This window comes from Falco punctatus (assembly GCF_963210335.1).
Source record: "Falco punctatus genome assembly, chromosome: Z".
Taxonomy (NCBI): domain Eukaryota; kingdom Metazoa; phylum Chordata; class Aves; order Falconiformes; family Falconidae; genus Falco; species Falco punctatus.
This window is the reverse complement of record NC_137586.1, coordinates 73,462,077-73,488,383: the sequence shown is the minus strand read 5'-3', so window position 1 is coordinate 73,488,383 and position 26,307 is coordinate 73,462,077. Positions and strand designations below refer to the sequence as shown.

The window sequence follows — 26,307 nt, the reverse complement described above, 5'->3', positions numbered from 1 at the left end:
CAGGTGTCCTGTTCCACTGGCAGACACTCTATTGCATGGGTGCAGGTACTTTTGAAACTTGAGCGTTTCCTCATATCACGCCCATATGTTGTAACACCTCCCAGATCCCATTTGGCTCCAGACAGATGCTGTGGCATTTCAGAGATGCCATAGTGATGGGTGGGAAAGGTATTTACAAGCCTATGAATACAAATCACTTAGGAAAGCTAATTTGTACACTGTGTACAGGGCCACAATCTTCCACTTGAAGCCAGTTGTGCTAGAGGCTGTGTGTTTGAAACCTAACTAGTTGTTTGCTTGTGGCACACCTATAAACTCTTTCTTCTTGGCTTTTGCTCCTACAAACTCTAAAACAGCAATCAGGAACAACAAATAATGACGATCAAAACCTGAAAATCGGTTATTTTTCAGTCACCTGACAGATGAGGCATCACAGTACATAGATTTATTTCATTGTGATTTCCCTTGGTTTTAGTTCTGGTTGTTTTAAAGATTTGTTGACAAGAATTGAAATATTACTCACAGGAGTTCTGGTGTGAAATAGATTCAGTTTTGTAGTGCCTGTATTCATGTAGTAACTGCTAACATTATATTGGATCAATCTGAAGTTGAATTTACTTCTTGGTGAGAGTGAGATTTAACAAGGTATAGTATTCTGAGGTCGAAACGAACAGGGTATGTTATATCCCTAACACATTCCTGTCCTGAAGCACCTCCTCATTTCTGCAGAAATGGATTCTGTAGGGAGATGTTCTCCTTTGCGCAGTCCCTATGGCCTGGAAGTCCACACCTTTCTTGGAGGTTTCACTCAGGGCTCTGCTATAACAATTTCCAAATACGGGTCTTGTTTCTTGCTTGCCCAGGTTGTGATACCATGTGATGGAGAGCAGGTCTCATGTGTCGGCAGCCACCCTGGCCCCACAGACTGCACTATTCTGATGGCAGCTGGAGGATAAAGGTCTGAAGTCAGAGGCTGGGGAGCAAAGGGTGTGCTTGCCTTTGTCATCCCTGTTTGGCTGAACATGGGCATCTCAGACTCCCCCCAGCTCAGCATAGCAACAGCGTTATTGTTGCAGAGAGGAGAGGGCTATGGAGGGTGGGAGCTTTTCCCACGTTATGGTATGGGGCTGGCTGCTGTGGGCAGTGAGGTGAAACAGAGGCCTGATCTCTCTGTAGAGCAATTAATTTCATATATTATGAAAAACCTGCATTCAGCTCACACTCTGTGCTATAGACACCAGTGCACAGTTAGCTAGCCATTTTACAAGGGATCTTGCTCTTTCACTACAGTATTTACACTATTTCACTACAGTAATTACAACTCATAATACCACGTAATTTTGCCCCGCCTCACAGGAGAGCAGATTAGATTGGCCTTAGTCAGTACAGGCAGATCCTGTGAGCTGAAAACTTACAGGAAACTTTACAGCAAGATGATAGCAAGAAATTAATGCCAATCATAGGCTTCCCAATACCCACAAGATCTCAAGAGAAGAAAAGGGAACCATTTTAGATTCAGGCATCAGAGCTGGGTGAGTATTGAAATATTAGTAGAAGATCAGAGACTAGTCCAGATGGCTGTGGGCAGAGGTCAAACTAAGTGTGCCTGAAACCCTGCAACTTAAATGTGATGAGTGGGGCTTTGGGATGGGTCTGTGTTTCTTAAAGGACTTCAAAGAGAAGTCTTCCCTTCATTTTGACAAAAAAAATCCCACCCCCCAAAAAAAACCCCATAAATGCAGGGTAAAGAACAAGCAGCAGCATAGCTTATTCCCTCACACTTTACACTGTATGCAGCATTTGCTGTTACTGACAGAAGCAATTATACCTTACTGGCCATATGTGTGTTGCAGGTTTGGTTAAATCCCTTGGAGCTGGTGGCTGCAACAGCTCCTTCCACTCAGGATCATTGCAAAGAAGCAAGTTGCAATGTGTAACAAAGAGCTAAAATGATGTTTACCTCCTCCCCAAATGCTGGCATGCATTGTCAGAGATGCTTTTTCCATGGCATACACCCAGAGGTGTGTGTCGCATTTAGGCACTGTTGGCAATGTGGGCAGGGTGGACTGTGAGAACTGATGAGCCCATAACCCTACAGTAATGTGACCTTGATATATTTCTGTGTAGGAAGGCACACATGCAGGCCCAGGTGGTCAGATGGGTTTCACTGTCAAATGTTTTGTGAGGACACCTCTATCTGAGGGTGAGCAGCTTTGAGGAGGGGAGCAGCAAGGACACACTAGACACAAGGTTAGTGCATGCAAGGGCATGTGCATACATACATCTCAGGGAAAGACCGCACAGTATATGTCCTTCTGGGCTCTGTGCTGACTGGAAGAGGCTTGGAGCTCTGACGTGGGACCTTGAGGTTTGAAGACCACTTGTCTTTTGTGTCTGTACTCCTCTGTTACCTCTGCAGGTTAGGGCTTTTTCTTTTTCTGGCTTGATTGTTCCATATACAAATTGACCTGAATACTATAGAGTAGTCATTTTTAGGGATTCTTGTTGCTTCTGAGAAGCAAATAAAATAGCCTGTTGTATAAGGCTGCAGATCTGGTCTCATGCTTCAGAGACTATGTCTGTGTTGCATTCAAAAGGGTAACTGCAGTACCAGTAGCACCAAAGTTGAAAAGTGGTGACCCCTGTATTTGCTTAGGTAGGTTGCCTGCACCAACATTCACAACATTGCATTAAAACAGACACTGGTCAGGCTGGGTTAGTCATGACTTGGATATTTCTGTGTGAATCAGCACATGCTGGGTGACCGGAGTCATTGCTAAAGCAACTTCATTGGGTACCTCCCCTGAAGGAGTTTTTCCCTGTCTGGATGCTTTCTGCTGGAAATACCTGCCCTGGGTTGTCTACATGGGTGAACATCTGGGAGTACATAACATAGGGAGAAGACATCTTAGATGGTGATGAGGGGCAAAAGGCAGTTTTCAAAGTTTCCAGTGGTGAAACCATGTTGCATTTAGCGTGTAAAACTGTCAGCCTCAAGCAGAACATTTGGAAGAAGGAGGAAGAGAAGAGGTATATAGAGAAAAGGTCCCACATGGTCCTGTCCTGCAGTGAGGAGCAACATTTCCCTCATCGTGGTGGGGAGATGTCAAGCAATGAATTAACTGGAAGACAGTTCTATAAATTATTCAGGAAAATGTCATAAATATAATCTAACTTTCTCTTCTTTGTATTTATGCATTTATTAAAAAGTATGTTCTTTTTTAAAACTCACTCTGCAAATAATTTGCAAAGGGTAAAAATGAGAATGCTCCAGCACACCTTGTCTTTGTGCACTGAACTTCGTGAACCAGCCTCTGTGGAGATGTTTGCTGATGCACAGACTTTGTAAGAACAGAACTTTGCCTGCCTGGAAGCCAGAGACTGCTTCCTCTTACCAGTTGTGTAGGCTGCTGGGACCTCATTTTGGCAGAGGCCTTGGGGCATGACTACAAGTAACAACAGCTTTAAATAACAGTTAGCTGTAAACCGCATGCATCTCAGCTTTGTTGGAAAAACAGACCCCAACAACCAACAAACAGCAAACTCATAACTACTTGAAGTAAAAATTAAAGGAGTATTTTACTTTTATAAGGTAAACCTGGAGAATGCTTGGATTCATTGAAAATTTGGTGTCACCAGTATTTCATTTCCACTGATTCTACTCTATACAGAAACATGTTTCCATGGTGGACACAGATGATCACCACCAGCTTCCCATATATATTGTTTGTTAGCTGTATGGTTGGAGAACAAAATAACCACCTTGTGCATGTGTATCCTGTGTACTCCGACTTATAATATAATTACATTCTTCCAGCTTAGAGCAAGTGAACTCACTGTGGTCCTTAATAAAAAAAATCACAAAGCAGAGGAAATTACAGGTTAGGAGTAGTTTGTTAATCCTAAAAATGCAAAGGAATTATGAACATTTAACAGTCATCACTGTCAGTGTAATTTCTAAATGCTGTAGTTGGAAAATAAAAGGGAAAGCTTAATTTTCTTACTTGAATGGGATGGTATATTTTCAACGTCCTTGTAACACAGCCCAGGCAGGAATTCAGTGATGCAGAGATCTTTGGTCAAGTCCCTCCACAGAGAGAAATTTACCCTAAAAGACAAAGTTGCATTTCTATGGAACAGATTAATTGGATGTGATTGGACTTAAACAAAACAAAAAAAATATTTGTGAGTTCAGCTGTAAGTCAGGATTTCTCTGTTCCCTGGTAAGGTTATTGTTTCAATTGCTGTGTTGTTGTTTTGCTTTGTTGTTGTTGCTAGCTCCAGAATTCCTGGAAGATCTTTAACATGTGTTCAGTGAGTGCTTCTGTCTTTATTCATCTTCAGATGAGAACTTGTCTAGGGTTCTTTGCTCCTAATCAGCCATTGCATGTCCCCGTTGCGATTATCACACCATGCCAAACCATTGAGATTCACCCAATTCTGTCCAGCTTTACTCCATGTGCTCCTCAGACAAAGCACTGCCGAACTATGTATGTTCACTGCAGAAATGACTGTTAAGAAGTAGTTGAAACTGAGAGGTTCAGCAAATAAAGGAAATTCCAGAGATCTCAAAATATCTTTTACTGTGACATGTTATGACTGCACACTCCCTTTCCTCAAACCATGCCTTTTAGCGCAAAGCTCATATCCATTCTTCTGATAACATGATGAAAAGTATCTGGAGTCATGATCCCAGGGCTTCAACATCAGTTTATCCTCCTCAGCATGATTATTCATCTTTTGCTTTTCTGCTTATGCACGTGTTGCCCCCACATTGGTATTTCCATGGTGGTAGGACTGATTGCAAACACTCTTCATTTAATATTTACTTTGAAAAAAAGGGAGTACAAATGACATTTTTGAAAAAGATGATGTCATGTAGACTGCTGTGCTAGGATGGGGCAAGACACAGTTAGTCAGGAGTTCGCCTCAAGTCTGATGGTCCTCTAAATCTTCATAGGAAATGAGCTCTGACTTTCAGTCTTTCACTTTAGGTCGAAACCTAGTGGAAAATATATTTCTGTCAGTACCCAACAGTCATATTTCCCTACAGCAATGCCTCTATCTATGCCCAAATACCCTGGGCTCTGCTGATGTTGAAATTAAATTCTCCCTTTCTCCCAAGGTATAAAAGTTGGTCCTACTGTGGATAATAATTTTTTCTGGGGGTCTGTTTCCAGGACAAGACTCTGCTTTTTCATCGTGCTGCAGCAGTTCTCAAACACTGACAACCTCCTTGGCAAAGAAGGGCACTTCCAGCCACCAATGCCAACCGTTCTTGCTCCAGCAAATACATCTGTTAAGAAAAGAAATGCTATCAGCAGGGTAACAGGTGGCATATTGCAGCCAATCATGAAAGGTTATAATAAGACAGAGGGAATGCATGTGAGAGAGAGAGAGAGGAGAAAAAATTAAAAAGAGGGGGATTAAGCTGTCAGAAAATTCAATGGCAAGCACTTTTCCCACTACTGCACTTACACAGCGCTGAAATAAAGACCTGGTGGCTTTGCAGTACTGGGGTAGGGTACTGCCTTGGAAATATATTTTCCCATTGTACTCCTCTCTGTTTGCTTAGAAGGAATTCAGAAGGGATTTGCTTTCTCTTGTTTCATGAGCCCCACGCTTTCACAGTGACCAAAGTGGATACGCACCAGCTGGCCATGTCCATCACCACAGCCGGGTGGTAGAATTCCTGATTATACTTAGATCCTGCAGACTCTGCTCTGTCATTAGCGGAGAAGCTCTGCTTGCACACCACCAGCCAAAATGCAGCCAGCCGGGAGCTCTGCACACTTCACCTGAAGGAGCCGGATGCCTTCCGGATCAAACATGAATGACCTGCTGAAGGTGCCCCTGGTGCATGTCCTCACCCTGGCAGCCCTGAGCTTGGCCGAGACACTTCTGAAAGGTTTGTTTGGAGGGGTTTTTGCCCTGCTCTGCTTCTGCCACTTGCTGAAGGAGGTTTTGCAACGTGGAAGGCATCTCTAGTAATGGGGTGGGTGGTCTGGTGGTGTTGCTGAAAAGGACAAAAATACGCTGCTTGCAGTCATCGCTTCACTGCTTTTAGAAGGATAACAGTGAAAATAATCTCATGCTTGTGTCTGGGCTTGAAAGTTCATTGCCTAGGAAAAGCACCTAGTCCTGTGGTAAAGGGCAGGGGAGACCTTTGGGTTCAGCCTAGGTAGGATGGACATTTCTTATGTCAAAGGGGGCCTGGAGGTTTCAATGGCTGTTAGCACCCACTGCTGCAGAGTCCAAGATTTATGGTGTTCTGCATGTCTATGTATGCTTAAAAATATGTAAAGCTCAAAGAAGAACAGCTAGAAAGTCATTACAGAGCATGTGTATAGAAATACAAATATGCATGTTTTGTATTGCATATAACAAAAGTTATTATACTTTCTTCCTCTCTTGTATGCTTACACGCACACATACTTCTAGCCAATGCAAGAACTGAAAAAAAATGCGTCTAGGAAAGTCTTTGAGGTACAAAGTGCAACAGTGGTCTTCTGGGCATACTGTCTGGTAAGCCTGAGGACAAAAGGTTTTTCTGTGTGGTGATTGTCAGGAGTCATTCAAAGTATACCAGAAACTTTGCAGCTTCAGGAAAATATAAAAAAAAACCCAAGGAGGATGCCAGTATTCTCCTGTTAGGCCAACATTGCTGTTTTTTCAGGGCTGTGCTCTTACGATTGTTAGTCAGGTTGGCCTCAAAATGGAAAAAGAAAGGTCTTTATAGAAACCTTTTGAAATAAAAATGTTAATTTTTACTAAAGCGAACTCCAGTCTTTTTGAAAGCTGTAGTAAGACAGGATTGGAGAAACAAGGGAAAGAAAGAGGAAGGGGATGGATTTTTTGGGATGGCACAGTGCAATGAAGAGATACGCATCCTTTCCTAAAACGTCACAGGTGGCTGAATTGCCTTGCTCCCTGAGAGAGGCTGAAACGTGACTACGACCCAGTGGTGCCCTATAGGGGTTTTGCAGCATCAGCTGGAAACAAGATTGAGCAGCTTTTGACCAGAGGAGCTGCACTGTCTCCAGGCATCTGCAATGCTGCAGGGGACACCGCCTCTGTTTTCAGCTTTGATTTGTTTGCCTGGCTTGACTTGTTTGAAAAGTGTGGATCTAAAACCAAAGCCAAGCAATTTTGGACCTTCTGGTGGGCCGGGGATTGAAGGGGATTTGGCTTTCGCCTGGGTCCCGTGACTGGCCTTGGGTCATTTTGCTATCTCGGGAAACTACAGCTGACATCCAGTAAAATGGCACCTATGTGGCTTTAGAGATATACAAATTAATTGATTTTCAATTTATTTAAAGCCACAGGGCTACCTAAAAAAACGTCAGAGAGCCCCAGTGAATGTGCACAGAAAGGCTCGGGGCCATTTCTGTATGCTGGTATATGTATGTCAGTACGTCGTTTGAATTTTATTTCCTCATGTTAAAATCTGGTAATGAAGGCCTCATAAGTTTCAGTTGCTTTCCTGAGAAAACGTGGACTGACACCAACATCTGAGCCTTTCAGACAGCTTTTAGAAGCAAGCACCATCTCAGCCATTTTGGGTCTCCCTCACTGCCTTATGACAAAATGGCGGCATGCTCGCCTGCTCGCTGCCCCCTGCAGACACGCAGTGTGTTCTCCGGCCTCCTGCCCTCTGCTCCCTCACCCTGGCCTCACACTGCCTTCACCTCCCCACTGGTCCAGTGCTCACTTTTAATATTAGAAAGGTAAAAAAGAGCACTCGAGAAAATGACACATCGCTGTTGTTGTCACGGTTGCTTTTCGAGGACATAGAACTTAAGGAAGCAGCTGTAAAAAACAAACTTCCCTTTCTGCTTTTACCACAGGTGAAGTGCTGTTGGTTTGGATGGTATTTTCTGTGAGTATAGGGCTTGATTCTGCCCTAAGAGCTGTGTGTTGGCTTTCAGGAGGTGCCAGATCAGACCCAGTGTAGGCAATACTGTTAAAGATAATTCTGTCATCTGTTGAATCTAAGAGATGCTATAAAAGCACATAACTGTTGCTAGAGAATTTATTTAATATATAAAACTGGCAGCCCTTGTCTTCCCAAAGAATAAAATACTGTTGTTCTGTATACTGGCTCCTGGTACAAATCTAACTCTACTCTTTGTGAGAATGGCCACAGATCGTAACAGCTCAGTTATAAAATCGGTTGCTTTGAATTTTGCTTACTCTAAATTAATCTATATTTCTCAGGGTTAAAAACCCAGCCTTCTAGAGATCAAGCCATGCAGACAACAGCAATAAAAACATACTATAGAAAATTAGATTGTAAAACTCCATTTCAGCCAGGCTTAATGCCACAAAAATATACTGAACTCTGTCACGAAATAGCAATGTCCCCTTTGAAGTAGACAGGATAGCCATCAGTGGAGGTTATTCTCCTAAGACAACCTTCAGTAGCAGGGAAATTTAGGCTATATGAAAATCTTCCATTTGGTTTCACTGGCTGGGGATTCACCTTGGGTGCAATATGGATGATTAATTCTATCTAGTGTGACTCAAAATGACCCAGTAAATTGAGGCTTGATACAATTTGAAGCAGTGATCTTAAACCACATGTCTGACATAGGTGTGTTTTAATTAATATTCAGTTAATATAATTTTTAGTGCTGCCTTAGCTGTAGTTTTAAGATCTTTTTAGGTACGTATAGTCGTTACCAATTATGCAATCTGAAGTCATATAATTCATAAATATTATTGAGGCAGACTCTTTCTAATGACATTCAAAAAGCGTTAGGACTTCTACGTAAACCTGACAGTGGAAGCAAATCCTTTATTCCTCTAGCTTCATTCCAGCTGAACTCTGATGACATTAATTTTTACTCCCAAATAAAAAAAGCATTAAGTTAAAGCTTCCTATTATTCTCAGTTACTGGAATTGGAGCATCTTGTATTTTGCCATTTTTTTTAGGAGGGAGCGGTAAAATTGGTGTAGTTTATTTTTTGCCTGTATTTAAATCTTATTGTACTGAGGACGGCCAGCAGATACAGTGTGGGCAGGATTTCCCTGTGAAAAGACACACAGTGTGCTAGATAGTGCTGCAGTCATCAGGGAACAGGAAGATTCCTGCATCCACTGTACATTTTCAAGGTGATGTTTCAGGAACATGGTATGAAACTAGTTCATCTCAGCACAGCTGTTCATGAAATCCAGTCCAACAAATACTGGATGTGTGTCCCTCACAGCCATAGATTAAAACTCACTCAAGCGTCTTTGGAGGCAATGGCTGCAATGCATAGCATGCACAGGGAAAGCAATTTACTAGGCATATCCTTTGATCCCTTCCAGCCATGCTTCAAGTCTTCTACAAGGGAGACGGAAAATGTTTCTAAAGATACATTCAAATAATGTATGATGACAGGTCTGCAATAATAAGCATCAAGCAGAATTATTAGACTTCTAACCCTGGGGCTACTTGGTTAGAAATGGTGAGAAAAAGAGAATGTGTTCTAGAATGCCACAAACCTGGAAGACCTGAAGGGCCTTTGTGAGCCTGGCTTTGAAAAATACAGTGCTATGTAGCAGTTGTTTTGTTTTTGTCTTTTTTAATAGAAGTAGTTGAGTGGAACAATTTGCTTATTAATGATGAAGAAGCCCAAATCTCATGCATTGTGCATTAATAAGGAGGCCCTGTGCCCACTCCTGGGGGAGGTCAGTTTGGCTTCAATGTGTGTACTGTTCCTTGCTCTTCCAGCTGATGCGATGCCACCCCAGTAGCAGGGAGCAGCCTCAACTGTGTCCTCACAGTTTGCCACCCAGTGTTGTGCACCCTGGGGGAGTGGAGGGTTTGAAACAAGGGACACACTGGGCTTGTTGGAGCTGCTTTATGCTTGGGTCCTTCTGTTTTGCACCCTACAGAGAGAGAACAAGGGAAAATGCATAACCTGCAGCAAATCACAGAAGGCTGCAGCTATGAATGCAGAGGCATCTGTGTTACAGTGAAGGTGCGGAGGGTGTGCAAAGCACCTCTGTGCTGGGGAAGAAGCCATGGAGTGACACTGCAGGAACATGGCTGCATCCTTCAAAGGGATCTGGCAGGCTTTGTGCCTCTTTCCAGGAGGTGCTGGGAAGTTTTCTCATTTTCTTTTCCTTCACACAGCTCCCTTGATCAGCACTCCTCTGGAAACTGTGGATGCACTGGTAGAAGATGTTGCCAGGTTTGTCTGCGTAGTGGAGTCGTACCCTGAGCCAGAGATTACATGGACGCGCAACAGCATTCCCATCAGGTAGGGATCAGCCCCAACCCTTTCTAGCACCTCCTGCCAAAACTGTCAGTGCTTTCCTTCATGATGAAAGAGGTATCTGGAAACATCAGAATTAGTCTGTGGCAGGGAAGAGGGTGGGTGGCTGTAATTATACAGGAATCTCTGTTCCCTAGGGAGTGATAGGATCACCAAGGGGGTTCTCTTGCAGCTTCACGTGCTTGAGCATGGAGACAGTTGGTTTCTGCTGCAAGCAATGCAAGGAGTTTGCTCTCCACCTTCAGATGATGCAATCTGCTCTGTTCCTCAGTTTATGCATTTATGGAGGAGGAAGATGCTGTGTAATATTTAAAAGAATCATTGCCAGACTTGTTGCTCAAGTGTCTGCATTGTGATTGGAAACTTTGTGTGGAAGGGGTTGTGCACCATTCTTGTTTGCTTCTAGTTCTGGATCTGACTGTAGGAAACTGGCTTCTTGTTGTAATGTACCATCAGACATTAACCACCAGGAATCATAGCGCTGCTGAAGAAGGCAGCCTTGGAAGCACACTACAGAAGTTGCTACCATTGCTTTAGCTCTGTTACTGTAGGCAGGATCTTGCAAAGTAAACTGTATGTGATCTTCCAACCCTGAGAGCACATTACATCTGCCACATGGCTTCACATTAGTTTCTCATGCTAGATCACTGTTAGTGACTTCTTCTGTAAGGGAAAATCACAGAACAACGCTGTGTAACACAGTTAAGGCCCATTCTCCGCAAAAGTTTTCCCTGTTAGGCAGACAGTCACCTGAAACATGGTTCCTGCTGTCGGGGTCAAGCATAAAAAAAGCCCTTGAACCGTTGGCTCAGGAGACTCCAATTAAGTAAGCAGCAGCAGAAGGTCTTACTGCTAAGAAGACCGTTTTTGAAAAGGAGAAAAGCAGAATGTTGAATGTGCATACTGGCCTTCAGAAATCTTTTTTTCATTGCCTGCAACAGAACCTCAGAAAAACCCTGGTCCTAACCCTCTGACCCCAGCTTTGTCGTAGGGTGGAGGTCCGAACTTCCACAGATGTTATTTTCAAATCAGGTCACCTTTCTTTTAATTCCATCTCTATCAGTGATGAAATTACTGTGCCTGAAAATCAAGGTTGGTAGAGGAAGACATTTATGCAGGACCACAGAGATTACATGCCTTTTTCTTCCCATGGTCTTTAAAATTTCACTTTTTCTATGTCCAAATATCATAGGAAAACCAGATTGTTTCTTACCTCAATCCCCACTTTCAGAAGCCCAGTACACCTTTCTAAAAGCCATCCCACTCTCTCTGAGACACAGTGCCTTTTTCACAACGTTGACCACAAAGGAGAATACCAGTCAAAAAAGCTCTGCTGGTGAGGCTAGAGAGCTCAGGTGCTTTGTTCCTTTACTGGGGCTTCTGGAGCAACATTAATAGCAGCAACTATTTAACTTCCCCAAAGCTGTTTTAGCATTAATAGTCAGTGCTGCTGGATACAAAAGCTCAGACCAAAGACAGGGATATTGATAAGCTGAAATTATTTCTGTTACTTTCCAAGAACATGGATGAGAGTATTTGTACAATTGGAAAGGATTAGACCAGTGGACTTTTTCTTCTTAAAAAATCATAAATATATTTGTGTGTCTGTGTGTGCATGTATCAAACATCAAAGTGGCAAGTTACTGAAAACAATAAATATCAGTTATTTTGTTTACAAAAGTTTCTTCTCTTGCCAAAGTCCCAACAGCCTGAACAGATGACTAAGCTACCCTTCAAAACATACCAGTATGTAAACATTCAGCTTCAATGGGAATAGTGCCAGGACAGAGGCTCTTGTTAGCGCTAGTCTTTTGGAGTTCCCTCTCCTGGTGTCAAAACTTGTGCAAGTACTCTGGCAGGTGCCCTGTGCCAGGTGAAATAGTTACCTGCCCCATCTCCTAGGACAGGGCTGCCCGCGGTGAGCCTTCCTCAGGGAAAGGAAGGAATGCCTTTTACACAATGGATGAGTTCATTGTGCTTTTTCTTCCCAGGGTAAAAAGAGGAGGGAGATACAAGACTAAAAGGTGAAAGCCTGTTGAAAGTCTGTAACACCATAAATGGCACATTCAAATTACTTGGTGACTGCTGTGAGATTTTTAACATAAAAGACAAAATAGAACATACTTAGTTGTTAGGTATTTGTGATAGCTTGGGAGACAATCCTCAAGTCAGATCCTTTTGTTACTGTTCATCAGAATCAAAGGCCAATTGCATGAAAGTTCTTCCAAAAGACATCAATGAATGTGCAAAAATAAAACATAATTTGTGAAACATTTTGCAAATCTTGTTCCACTGAAGTTTTACTATACTTTTCCAGTTTTGCAATAAAAATCAGAGATCAGCCCTCAGTTTTCTCACCACCTTTCTTTCTGTCTCTCCCTTGCTCTTGCACATGTACAGACACACACACACACACACACATGCATGCATACCCCATGCTCACATATAGAATTGCTCTTCTCTCTGCAGACTTTCTTCCAATATCCCACACTTCTGTTTGCTCCAGTTTCAGGGCTTTTCTTAAGTTCTCTGAAGTCTCCAGATTTAAACCTGCTGTCATTAGACTATAGCTATCTTTGCATCTTCTAATCTTTAGATGGCTTCTTTCCTTCAGCACATTTCTTTGTTTGTTTATTGGTTTGGGTTTTTTTTTTTCTTCTAAAAAACAGACAAAACCATTCCAGGATGCAGACACAAAAATACTTGAGTTTTGGTTTGTGTCTTATTGTTCACAACAGTAAAAATCTTCCCATAACATCATGTGTTTATTGAAAACAGCATTATTGTTGTTTTTCTGAATCTGAAGAAGGCGACCAAGCTGAATAAGATTACTTGTGCTCCTGCCTGTCCTTGGTCAGACAGAAATCTAACCATGATACCTACTTTACCAACACCTGACTGGAAGAAGAATTGCCACTACACTGCTGCCAGTCAGGAGCTGCATGGTCTAGTGAGGACCAACCTGAATCTTAAGGCCCATCTCAACATTTTCAGTACCTTCCTTTCTCTTTGCAGGTTGAAAATAAAAAAAATAAAACACATTACCATTTGTAGTGCCATCAGCAGTCTGCAGATACAAATGCAATTCCCGCTCTCTGTCCCCAGCTATCCCCCTGCCCCTGACAATCTGTGCTGTGCCCTGCAGGCTGTTTGATACCCGGTACAGCATACAGAGGAACGGGCAGCTCCTGACCATTTTGAGCGTGGAGGACAGTGATGATGGGGTGTACTGCTGCACAGCGGATAACGGGGTTGGAGCAGCTGCGCAGAGCTGTGGGGCTCTCCAAGTGAAAATGCGTAAGTGGGAATGTAATTTCTTCCTGACATGGTGTAAGCGTGTCATTGAGAGCCTGAGCAGACCCCCAGGTATGGCCCCTGGGGGTCTGTGTTTGGGGCAGACCCATATTCCTGTGGGGCTGGGTGCAGACCCTTGAGACAGAGACATGGAATATCAGATCATATCTTAATTATAAGCAGTTGTGATTATTCACTTTGAATAATGCACAGTTGTGCTAGGATCAGAGGAACTAACTGTTTGCATAGCAGAGGATAAAAAATGATGCTTTGTACAAAACTTGGTAAAAGCAGCACAATTTGATAGATTAGACCTCTGTAGCCATACTGCATAAATCCCTAGTGAATTTTAAACATAAGATTTCACTAATCAGGTTTATGCCTGAGGATGGCAAAAGCAAGTAAATGCTGTTCAGATGTTTTTAAATAGCAATCTTGAAAGGTCTGGATCACCACAGTGTAAATCTCATCATCCCGCATGGAGGGCAGAGGACTGGTTCTTGAAAAGGGCTATATGCGTGCTGAGCTCTGTGAAGACGAGCTTACATGGCTGCAGTTACTTCACAAACACTTAAAGGGCAGCTGAGATATATCCTGGCTAAAGCATCTGTTTGTAGGAAAGGCTTTGTTTGCACTAATGAGCATGACCTTCCAGGTCTGGTAGTTCTAGGGCTCTCCAGCACTCCAGTTGCCTGCAGGTGGGGGCCTGCTTTCTGAATATCGATTTTTTGCTGCTTTGGCATTGTACAAGGGAGGCAAAGCTCCCTATCTCTCACAACACTGAGATGAAGGTATTTTTACCCCCAGCTCACAGTAAGCTAAGCCATATTTTTCTTTGCTTAAAATTACCTTAAATTTGTCACATATTAACTTTGCAGGATTTTGCTTGTTTTTTCTTTAAGGACCCTTTATCCTTTTTGTAACAGTGATAAATCCTTCAATTAGGGACATTAATTGAATTTACATGCTCTTTTTGTTGAGCTAGAGTCAGGCCTGTGTTAAAACTATTTCAAAACTGATTCACTCCTGCTCTGAGCTTTCACACAAGACACTGTTTATGCAGTGAAGAATGTCAAAACCTGGAATGCAAACATTCTTCAATATTGGAAATACTCTTATCTGGATTTGGATTTTAGCCCAGGCCCTAATTCAAATGACTGTCAAACTCCACTCTTGAAAACAAATAACCCATGCAAGCTAGCTGATTTTGTGTTCATAAACTGAAACTCTGAATGCTGTGCTTAATTTTTTTTTCTTTCCAAGGCAGCCCATGAGCTACTAAGACCCTTCTATCTTTCAGCAATATACAGAAAAAGCAGCAAAGATTTTGTTGTCATTTCTGGACTTGTTCTTACTTAGTATGTCTTACCTTCAGTTCAACTTTAATTTTTGACTTCTAAAATTTTAGGACCCAAAATAACCCGACCACCTATAAATGTGGAAATAATAGAAGGGTTAAAGGCTGTTCTTCCATGCACTACAATGGGGAATCCAAAACCTTCTGTTTCATGGATCAAAGGAGAAACAGTCTTAAAGGTGAGCTGAGAATGAAATCTAAGTAATTCTAACTTCGCTAAAGGTAATATGTTAAAATGCTAGCAATAATTACAGCATTTGCAAGTTCTAATTTCTAGGAAGTAAGCATCTGGAAAATCCAGGGCTCATCTCATAAATGTCTGCATCTGCAATAATTCTGCCTATAAACCAGATATTCTCTGTGTATCTAGATGTTATATTATATATATATATATTATTATGAAGCATGGTCAAATGCTGCTGAATGCATGTGTGAGTATTCATATAAATAAGAGCTACTGAACTAAGATCCAGAGCTCTTTTGAACTTATATTCACTGATCTACAAAAGGAGGGATGGGTGAGTGTGTCATAGCAATGCTGAGCAGGAATAGTTGGCCCCAAATCCTTCAGCTGTCGGACAACACAAATAATGTTGATGCATGTAAGCCCAGTCTTTTCAAGTGGATATTTGATGCTCCTTGTGTTCCCCCTGCATGTAAAACCCTCATCTTTGTTGCTCCTTCCTCCGGCAGGAGAATGCTCGCATTGCTATCCTTGATTCAGGGAATTTAAGGATCCACAACGTTCAGAGAGAGGATGCAGGACAGTATCGATGTGTAGCCAAGAACAGCTTGGGCACAGCCTATTCAAAACCTGCAACGGTGGTAGTGGAAGGTGAGTAACCCTTGCACTGGGCTTCAGCTTCATGTGCCAGCTTCTTGTGCATACCTGGTTAACTTGAATTAAACTGAAGTATCACTTTGATGTCAACAAAAACATCCTAGAGGGTGACCCAAAAGGCAGAATAAGGTAAAGGAAAGGAAAGCAGAATGATAAACAGAGAAAGTTTGTCCACAGGTGCTCCCATTGCTGGCTGATGGTGAAGGGGACTATCTGTGGAGGGTCCTTGTTCATGGCTGCTATGGCTTTGGTGGGATATTTGTCTGAGTAAGGACTCCCAAATATGTTTTTCCTTCTGAATGATGTTTTCCAAGATGCCAGCTTGTTTCTTGTTTGAAAAGTTCCACCAGACCAGTGGATTTCATTATGGCTTGTGGAGATGGACTAGAAAGCTGATGGCCCTGTAAACTTGCTGTAAAGAGCCAGCTCAGAGAGAGCTGCAGCTGCAAACAGTGAAGCATTTTGCAGCATTATGTGTATGTCCCTCCCCATTTCCTCTGATTTTCCAACTGAATTGGTTGATTCAGATTGGTAAACAGAGCTTTTCTCTTTGACGACTTAAACATTTTCTGCCCACTAAACTGAACACTGGATTGATTTTTCAGTCTCTGCTCCTTATATGCTCAGTGTTTTCCTCCTGTTTGCAGAGGTGTTTGCTTTGGGGTATAAATCATAACCAGTTTCAGAGTGCTGAGACCAGTGGACTGCAGGGGAAACTAAATGTAGGCAATGAGACATTCAATGTTCCTGAAACCTGTAAGAGAAATAAGGTTATGCAAGGTTTTGCGGAGTGGTAGGAGGGATGACTGGCTCGGTAGATAAATTTTTATTTCTTATTCAAAATGACTGTACTATAGAAAGTGGAGAACAGTCTCCATTTGCCTAGTAAGCTTCACAAGATTGTTGTAGGTTACATTTGGCTCGGGACTATCAGAAGTTACTTAAGGTGCAACCCTATTTCTAAGAGACCATTGACTTTCTCATGGGAGCAAAATCAGGTATATTAGATCCAACTACCAATTACTGTAGGTCTGCTCTTTCCCTAAAAAATGCATTAATTTTTTAGGTGTTTGGTGGTGTTTCTGTGTTTTTTGTTTTTTTTTTTTGTTTTGTTTTTTTTTGTTTTTTTTTTTAATATTTACATGTACAGACTTCAAGTATGTTAGAAATTCCTCAAATACCTTTAACACAGGAACACAGCTATTCCTAATGTAGATCCAGAGCCGTACTCCTCCTGAGCTAAAAGCAGTGGGGCAGACTGAAGACACTTGCATCTGATTGTGGGCAGCTTGGGTCCTGGGTTTTGGCTTGGCCCCTTCATTGAGACAGTGGACAAAGACTCGTCCAGAATTAACTATGAATGACAAACACCTGGTGCCATGCATACAAACCCCTACTCCATGCTGAAGGGCCTCAGACACTGGGATTTTACTGCTCCGGATCTACCAGAGCCATTTAGGGAATCTAAAAGCAGGCTGGAACTGCACCAAAATCTGGGCTGCTAACATTCACACCAGGTTTTGTCCCTGTCTCCAGAATTATGCTGTTGCCTGTTAATTCAAGGAATGGCAAAATAATCCACAAATATCCTACTTGCAAAGGAAAGCTTGTGTGTGCGCATTTTGAAATGAGGGAGATTAGGTCTTAATTAATCAATGGGAGCTCAGTGCTCCCACACAGACTGTCCCCTCATGTTCCATTCATGTGCTGGGTGAACAAAGCAATGCTGTTCTCCAGGCTTGCATTGGTTTCTCTGGTAGGACACCCATATAATATACCTCATTTCATGCTGCCACCCAAACTAAACTGGTGCATGTTTGTTTTACTTTTTTGGCTTCCAAAATCCAAAGGTAACAATCCTGACTACAGCTTGCTGTGTATACAGGTTCCTTTTCCTCCAGTATTTTAGATTAGTTCTCATGGATATTTAGCATACATACATACGCACATACCTGCATATTCATGCAGGTATGCATGCAGGTATGCATGCAGGTATGCACACACACATGCATCCCCCCCATGCACTTCTTTTACTGTTATTTTTAGTATCCTTCCTCTCTTACCTCTCCTACACCCTTAGCAGCAGCTTTTTAAAGTAACTCCAAGTAAATAATAATCTAAAATTACTCAACGAAGGAAAAATCACACTTCAGTCAGCCTTCTTTGAGCATTCACTATGTTCAGAAAACTTATGAAAATATACCTTTTATTGCTTCCCTGTAATAACACTACAATGTTTTTCCTTAAACCTTGGTGCTACCATTCACCGGAGTTACCACCCTACATAGTGTGGCTTAATATTAAAATAAAATGAGTAACCGTGGCTGGTTAACTATGAATATTTAACCCTGAAGCAAACGCCCATTCAAAGAGCAGTGCAAATATTTATGCCTAGCTAAATCTAGACCGTGCAGGTCCTGGTTTCTGAAAGAGGTTTCTAATTTTCTGTTGTGAGCTTCCATTTTGACAAGTTCAGTGTTAGTGTTGCCATTAGTTTCAGGCATTGCTCAAAGTGCAGAGGTGTCTAACTTCTTGAAAGATTGAACCTCTGACTCATGCATGCAGTCAGGCTCCTTAATGCATGTATGGTCAGGCACATGGTTAAATGACTTGTTGAACCTGGGCCTAGAAACTACAGCATCTCAAATACATAAAGTTATGTATGTTGGTTCCACTCGTTTAAACTGATGATAATCTTGACTCAAGAATTTGCACCACTGAGGTGCCTTATAGTCCTACATCTTGTCTGGTTTCAGAAGTTCAGGGTAAATAAGTTTAAAAAATGCTGCTATTTTGATTTTCCAAATATTTTTTCTACATTCCTTGTTGGCTTTACTGAACATTTATAATACTGGCTTCTATTTATTACTTTTAAAGCACAGCGTTAGTATTTTAAAAGTTTATTATTTTTAAAGCCAAGTGAAAATAATTTGAGAAAAGATTTTAGATGAAAATCCAGGTGCTGTTCTTGTCAGGAAAAAGAAAACAATGGAGGAACTGATCAGTTCTCTTAGTGGAATGGGTTTTTCAGTTGTTCCTGATTTTTGTCAGTGAATGGAGGGAAGGAGATAAGGATCATCTGCGTGCTGTCCCCTGCACAGACCAGTCCCTAGCCAGCGAAGTCTTCTTCTTCTCCCAGCGCGTGTTTCAGGCACCAGAGTTTGGATGATGAACTCCAATCAGTTCATGAGCTGGATCAGGAATTTAATTAAAAGGGCTGAAAAAAAACTGTCCTTTTGGACTGTGTTTTTCTCCAAGTTTGGGGTGAACCCACATGAATTTCAACAAGTGATTGGTGAAACCATCACTTTCCTTTTCTTAAAAGGCAGGAAGGGTGGAAACGTAATCATAACAGACCTGACTGCTGGGTCTGTGGGAAGAGCCAGGATCTTCACTGGGAGCTGTGCTGAGCTCACAGACAGCATTGACATCACTGAAGGCCTGCTTGGTGTGCCTGGAGGGCATTAGAAGGAGAAGCAGAGCATGGCAGAAGCATGACCAGGGATTGGGCACCAGAGGCAAGGGACAGGGAAGGGACACAAGAGGCAAGCATTGGCTAAGAAAGCCAAGCGAGCAACCATGCAAGGTAGGGCAGGCTTCCTGATGGAGGAGGGTTGTACACTATTTTTACGATCTTAGGGTATCCTGTAGCAATAAAATGACACACAGGGACACATTGGAGGAGCAGGATTGGTTCTTTCCAACATGTGCTGGGGTCACTGTAAAGTGGTCCTCCACCAGTGCTCTGGTTTCCAGCTGTGTGGAAGCTGCAGGGGTGTATTGAGTCAGCTTTCCCCTGTTCAGCTCCTTTGTAAAATCGGTTACAGCCCACACAACTTATGGAAAAAAGGACTAGTAGAACTACTGGTGTGAGGCAGATCGCAATAAGCAGAAACAAGTCTTCATCACACTGCTCTGCAAAGCAAAACAAATGATCAGCAATAATCAGCTTGTTGGTTCTGTTAAATTTAGCATGTGGGAATGACTTCCTGTTGCTCATGTATGTGCAGAGATGGCTACAGGAATTAATAATTGCATTGAGGTAAAGGAACAATACTATAATCTTGGCTGTTTGCCAAGAAACGTGTTTTTAATTTCCTGGAGGCAACATTTCTGACCTACAGTTTTGTATTCTTTTTCTATGATCTTAAAAGTATTGCTAACTAGCTGTTTAATTGCTACATGATCAGTTTTGATAATGAACACTTCTGCTAGTCCTAGAAGAACATTTATACACTCAGTGAAGAAATACCTTGCCAAAGGATTTATACAATTTTCCTGTTAATTGCTGTACTGATACCCAAAGTGAATCTGGGGCCGAAAGGTTGCAAGATTCGGGACTATGTTAGAATAGAAGAATTTGTTTGCTTTACCTGGTCTCTATAGTTCACACAGATGTCTGAAGGCTGAAGATTGTTGACAAGATGTTGGCTGAGATGGCTAAGATGTTCCCTCTAATTTTACCTGAAGATCATTCCTTTGGAAATAAATAAAGCATCTATTGCCTTCAGTAATGTTGAGAGTTGTCCTCAAGTCCAGAAATTCCCATTGATGTCAGTGAAAATTGAGGGCAGGGTATAGAATTTTAGGCTGTGTCAAGATTGTATTTCTTGACCCTTCTAAGCATTTGAAATCTGTAGGGCATGATAAATAGCATTAGTGAGACATTAACCTGGTTCTTCCTTCATGCACTGGACAGCTGTTTACATAATGTAGGCTGTAGAACAGGAGGAATTTTGGTTTTCATTACTATTTGCAGTGACATTGATCTAGTCCATTAGTAGGACCAGTTTAGCAAAAGCTGTGCAAGAGCTCATCAGGTTCAACTTCTGGGCCTGCTGCCTAAAACTGTACATCCTCTGTGGTCTCCATGGCTTGGTATGTATAACAATGATCTTCTCCATACCCATTATGTATAAATTGTATAACATTCAAAGAATAATTTTATAGCCCCAAGCTCTTGCCTGGTAAGAGGCATGGGAATATTCCTGTTATGAGTGCTTGTCACTCAGACACAGAGGGAAGCTGCTTGGTAGGTTTTTTTAATGTGTGCAATAAATTCTGCTGGATGGGTTTGCTTAAACTCTCACTGTCTTTTTCAGATGTGGTGCTAATAACCAATAGTCAAAGTATATATAATTCCCGCACCAAATAAGAAGTGTCTGTTGCAAAACAGCAGTAAAAGTATGTTTTGTGATGACTTTCAGACTTAATTGCCTGACTTGGGCTCTGTATTCTGGCAGACTCCTTTTCTCTGTTTTGGAGAATGTTTCTTTCTCTCCCTGGGGGAAGGAAAGTGCCACTTGGTGAACTGATAGAATGGGCTCCTGTTCTCTTATGTTCCTCATTCTTCAAAACAAAAAGGTTACAGAAGAAATTGAAAAGCTGACTGTGAATTGCTTACAGGTTAGAAGTAACAGCTGTTTATAGATGAGACATAAAGCCATAAACTGTATGTTTCTTTATCAACTTAATTTTTAGCTTCAACTATGGAAAGAATGTTTTCTAGAAATGAAAAGAGTTATTAAACTGTACAAAGGATTGTGGTGGATTGGGCACTGACACAACTGGAGGTAGACTGTTCTTCTGAGAGGTATCCTTCCATTCCAATAGCAGCACATGCATGGAAGTCATCTGCTGCAGAAAGACAGTCTGAATTGTCTATTGTGCTTTTTACCCTTGCATACTGAGACTTTGTGTGCAGGACTTTGTCCTGAAAAAAAGATTTTTCTTCCCATGAGGATGAAGATCAACCTTCGTGTTGTGTCTTTCTAGGTGTTGCACCCAGCCAGTGAAATCTCTGATGTTCCCCAATCATACATTTTTAATGTTGAAGAAGAAAGAAAAAGGCAACTAAATACATGGACTCTAATATGAAAGAAAAGAGCATTCAGACAGTACTGTTTGTTGTGTACTGAGTTAGATGCACCTCCATCTTGTGATTTACATGAAGCAGAGCTCAGTCTCCAGCCTGTGGCACCAGAGGGCTGTGGAATTCAGGAATTCAGGAGTTTTGGCGTATACTGTGAGATAAGAGTTAGTTTTGAAGTCATTGATGTACAAATGCAGGTCTAGAAATCAGAAATCATATATCTATCAGTAAACAAACATACAAACAAATTAGCTAGGACAAGTGTCGAAAGATCCAGTGTGCTCATCAAGAAACTAGTGGGATTCTCCATGGATTTAATAAACTTTTTGGATCAAATCTCTGTAGTTTCCAGTTGGCTGAATGGGGTAATTGTTGTGGGCTACTAATCCTTTCTTTATCCAGGCAGTTTCATTTGTCAAAGTGTTGCTGCTCCACTTTCTCCTGTGCTACTGTGTGAGAGCACACAAAGCAAACAAAGCAAAACAAGGGTAGAAGCAATGGTCCTCAGGCTCCCCTGACTTAGACATTGTTTGCTTTTGCAGCCCGGGTAGATAGAAGTCTTTTCCTGCCCACAGTTTATTGCTTACTACTACCTACTAAAATAATACCCTGCCACAGGCCACAAAAATACTTCCCTATAAGTCTCTTGTGAGAACTATCTTAGCCTTAAAAATAGGAAGGTTTTCCTTGGAGTATCATCCCTTCAGAGGGAAGGATCTGCCAGGACATGGGTAGATTTGGTCTGGATTTTTAATTTTTTTTTTTAATTTTTTAATCATTCTGTCTAATTCTTAGAGGCAGTGAGGGACACTAGACTAGATGATAATAGAAAGCCCACGAAGTGTAAAGCACTAGCTTCTTTCAGCTGTTTTGTGGACTAACCTCTTAAGTAACCTTGGGACAAATCTGCATCACAGATAAATCAAAAGACAAGACAGCCACACCACAATTCACATAACAAGAATGAAAGTATGTATTTAGTCCAGCTGATCTATCAATTTAGATGGACCGTATTCCAGAGATGGGTCCTATTTCAAATGAAAACTGACTCCAGATTGCCATCCAAAAATTTTTCTACATTTTTTTGTCAACACATCTGTACTTAGTGTAGACAAAAGAGGAAAGGGACATGCCAAGAGACCACCAAAGCAGTCAGTCAGCACTGTTATGCTGATTCTTGCTGCCTTTCCCATAGATCAGCTGTGTGGATATGAAATCTGAATTTTTATCTGTGCCATCCTCAGAGGTAGGATGTTTTGGGTGAGATGGATCGATAAACAGCAGACTGACAAAGAAGTCTGCAGTTTTGCATTTAAGAGCTGGGTGAAAGTTGCTCAGGGAAATTCTGATATTAATTCTGAGTTTTTGGCTTTGCCATGAGCAGAGGCAGAAATCTTGGGAAAGGATTGCCTTCCCTACACACAGTGATGGTGGTGTATGTACCTGCAGATAGTGTCCTATGGCAGTAAATGGTGATTACTGCAATTTGCTGTTAAAAATTGCAAAGGCTTTGTGGGGAGGGAGCATTACAAGGAAAGAAAATAGTACTGAGCTTGTCTGTAATTACACCAAAGTAGTTTACTGGACTCAGCAGGGTGGCATGGGCATAACTGAAAGCCCAGAATAACTCATTAAATCTCCTCCTACCCAATGTTAACATCTACCATCATCACCCTGAGGTTCTTAGATGCTGCAGATATGACCATAGCTCTAATTACAGCATAAGAGGGCAAGCTGCAGGAGAAAGAAAACAGTCCCAGACCTTCAGCAAATGAACAAAAAAAGTGTGAACTATAAATTTATTCCTGAGGCTTGCTCTGCTGTGACATAGGCATGAGGTGTGTGCTGCCTTTGAGTAATTTGCATAGGGTGGCCTCCTGCACCGAAGAGCTGCAAAGCATGTCTCCTTGGAGCATGAGGCTTCTGACAAGACATGTACGAGAAATTGTTCTTTAATGAGAATTTGAGTCCTTCTATTTTCTCTTGCAAAAACCTCTTTCCCCTAACAAAGAGTTTGGAAAGACACTTATGTATGAATTTCTTACATCATTGCATGAATTGTGGTTTTAAGGAAAAAAACAGATATTGCAGACAAAAATCCCTCTGGCTTGTAAACTGTGTTGGGTAGCTAGGAAGCAGGTGTTTCCTGTCAACAACAGAGTAGAGGATAGAGAATATCCATAGCTATCAGATACAGGGAGGCAGAGCAAACTGAGACAACCATCCTGAAATAACGGCCTTTTCACATCGAAAAACCAATATGGAGCTGGGGCTGAAGACACAGAAAGACACGATTTTGAAGGCAACCTGGAAATCTAATAGAGTCTCTTTACCAGTCCAGTTTTGGAAAGTTGTGGATCAATACCATTTTTCTGAGGCTGATGCCTTCTGTCTTCCATGGACCTCTTCCAACTTTCTCAGTCAGGTTAGCGTCAGTGGAGGTGAAAGCCCTCTCTTTCCGCTGTAACTGACTCTTCCAAACTGTACATCTCAAGATTTTACTTCTAGCACTAATGCCCGTTTTAGTGTCACACAATATTTCTAGGGTGTGTGTGCCTATACTATGGAACAGAAAGTGTCTACTGTTGTTGTGCTGCTGTGTGGAGGAATGGTCCCCTCACACCTCTGAAATTGAATGTAGCCCCAGGCAGACTGTCACAAAAAGGGAACCTCAAACTGTGAGTTGAGAATAGGGAATGAGGGTGAATCTCTTTGTTAGGAGGGACTAGCAGAGTTTTCAGTGCTGAAGACCAAGGACACATGGTGAGGTGAGCAAGGAACAGGCTACTTGTTATCACCCCAGAACAAGAAACATCCTAGCAGCTACTGCTAGCACCACTTTAAAAGAGATGAAAGGAAGTACTTTTCACATGGCATGTAATTAAATTTATGGCACTGCTGTTACCCATTGGTGGAGACCAGATGTCAGGATGCTGCAGGGCTTATCTCAGTTTTGGGTATCCCAGTGACTCATGTACTTGCCTGCTCCATTCCTGAGAGTGGGAGGGCAAGACTTGGTGCAGCTGTGGAGGTTTCAGTACATGCAGGCACACTGGTAGCCTCGGCAGTGGTCATAATGGGTAGTGATCATAACTGGAACAAGAAAGAGTTGCTTTTTGACTCAGGAGACGGAAGTTCTTATTCAGTTTCACATGTGATAGCGGGTAATGGCAGAGTTAAGTGATGTGTCTCCATACTGCAGAAAAGCCATAGCATGGGGAGGTTTAGAAGGGTCTTTCCTTCAAAGAAACCAAACACATATGTAAGACCAGTACTGACATGAAAAGAATTTCCTTGGGAAGTAATTTGAACATGTTATCCTCACTTGTCCTTGAATCTGGTGTTTGCTCTGTATATAGAAATGAACACTTGTACAGAACAGGTTTTATATAGTTACACAGGATATAAGCTATCTATTTACATTTTAGTCCTGGTTATTATAGCTTTGCATATTTGCAAGGTCTGCTTTTAGGATTCCAGAGACATGTATATGTGATGCAAATTCTTTCACAGCTGAGAAGTTACTGTGCTGGCTGGTGCATTTAACATTATATAAGTCCTTCTGCTGATGCAAATTGTCCTACCATCCACAAATCTTGGAGCTCACCCTAGAATAAGGTTACCTTGAAAACTATTGCCTTGCTAAGAAAAACTGGCTTTGATATTGATACCAGAACACAGAATCTGAAGGCATATGGTTCAGGATGGAGATGATGTGGTTTCCTCCAGCACCCTTCCACACACATCTTTAGTTGTCCCTGCCATCTATCCCACAGCCTCAGGCTCTAGGTTGAGTGTCAATGTATTGCTATGCTGTCTGGCCTGTGCTGGATGAGGTGTTAGGACTACTGAAGCCCCAGATCTCACAAATCACCTATCAGGAGACAGAAGAGCTTTGAGATTTTGAGATTTTGTACAAAATACTCATGTTTCAAATGCATTGGGGAGGTTGTCCCTGAGGATTACCATGATAACCAGGTGAGGGGCAAGGGGATGATGAAGTACTGCTTACTTACAGTGCCCCTGCAGCTTGCTTTTCCAGGGCCCACACCTAACAGTGCTGTTCCTTAATAATACAGTGGTTGTATGCATTTCCTACTGCATTTTTACATTTTTTTCTTTTGATAATCTATATACACATGGTTCTCTGGCAATAAGCATCTTTGCATAGCGATTAAATAAAAACGGATAAGCAATTTCATAGAGATAAGTGGAAGTGTCTCGTATCAGCTTTTCCTGTGGCATTTTGCTCTTCTTTGTGATTACTTGGCAGGCTTGCAAAAAGATAAATATTGCAGTTTTGGTAAGAAATACTTAAAGATCAAAGTGAAACTGACCTTCCAGTTATCATGGGATTTAATTATTAACCTAGTGGTTTTGGAAGTGTGTGGGAGGGTGGCAGCATGCCTTGAGCAGTGGCAAAGGTACAATGTGAGCCATTCCCATGTGGAGGCGTGAGGTGAGCCATGCACAGTGCTGGTTGCTGTCACTGTGAGAGGAGTTACTGTCCATGCTTATGGAATAATTTGTTTGTTCTCTGAGCTGGGATTCGGTCCCGTTGTGTCAGCTGTGGAGACTGTTCCTCCTTTGCTCAGCCCTGGCTCTTGGCATGCAATTAGCTGCTGCACACAGCTTGGCGTGGCTGTCTCTGTGACTGCTGATCCATGAGCAAGATGT

The 26,307-nt window shown here is 42.0% G+C and overlaps 1 protein-coding gene across 1 annotated transcript in view; it reads left to right on the top strand.

The window, feature by feature from the left end:
* Positions 1-5,811: 5,811 nt before the first annotated feature.
* MUSK (muscle associated receptor tyrosine kinase) overlaps positions 5,812-26,307 on the top strand; it is a gene marked incomplete at its 5' end in the record, with an annotated part of 67,286 nt that continues 46,790 nt past the window's right edge. Inside the window, 5 exons of the mRNA XM_080371500.1 lie at positions 5,812-5,908; positions 10,125-10,251; positions 13,412-13,563; positions 14,969-15,096; positions 15,611-15,752. Coding sequence (XP_080227626.1) covers positions 5,812-5,908; positions 10,125-10,251; positions 13,412-13,563; positions 14,969-15,096; positions 15,611-15,752 — 646 coding nt within the window. The remainder of the gene's footprint in view (positions 5,909-10,124; positions 10,252-13,411; positions 13,564-14,968; positions 15,097-15,610; positions 15,753-26,307) is intronic.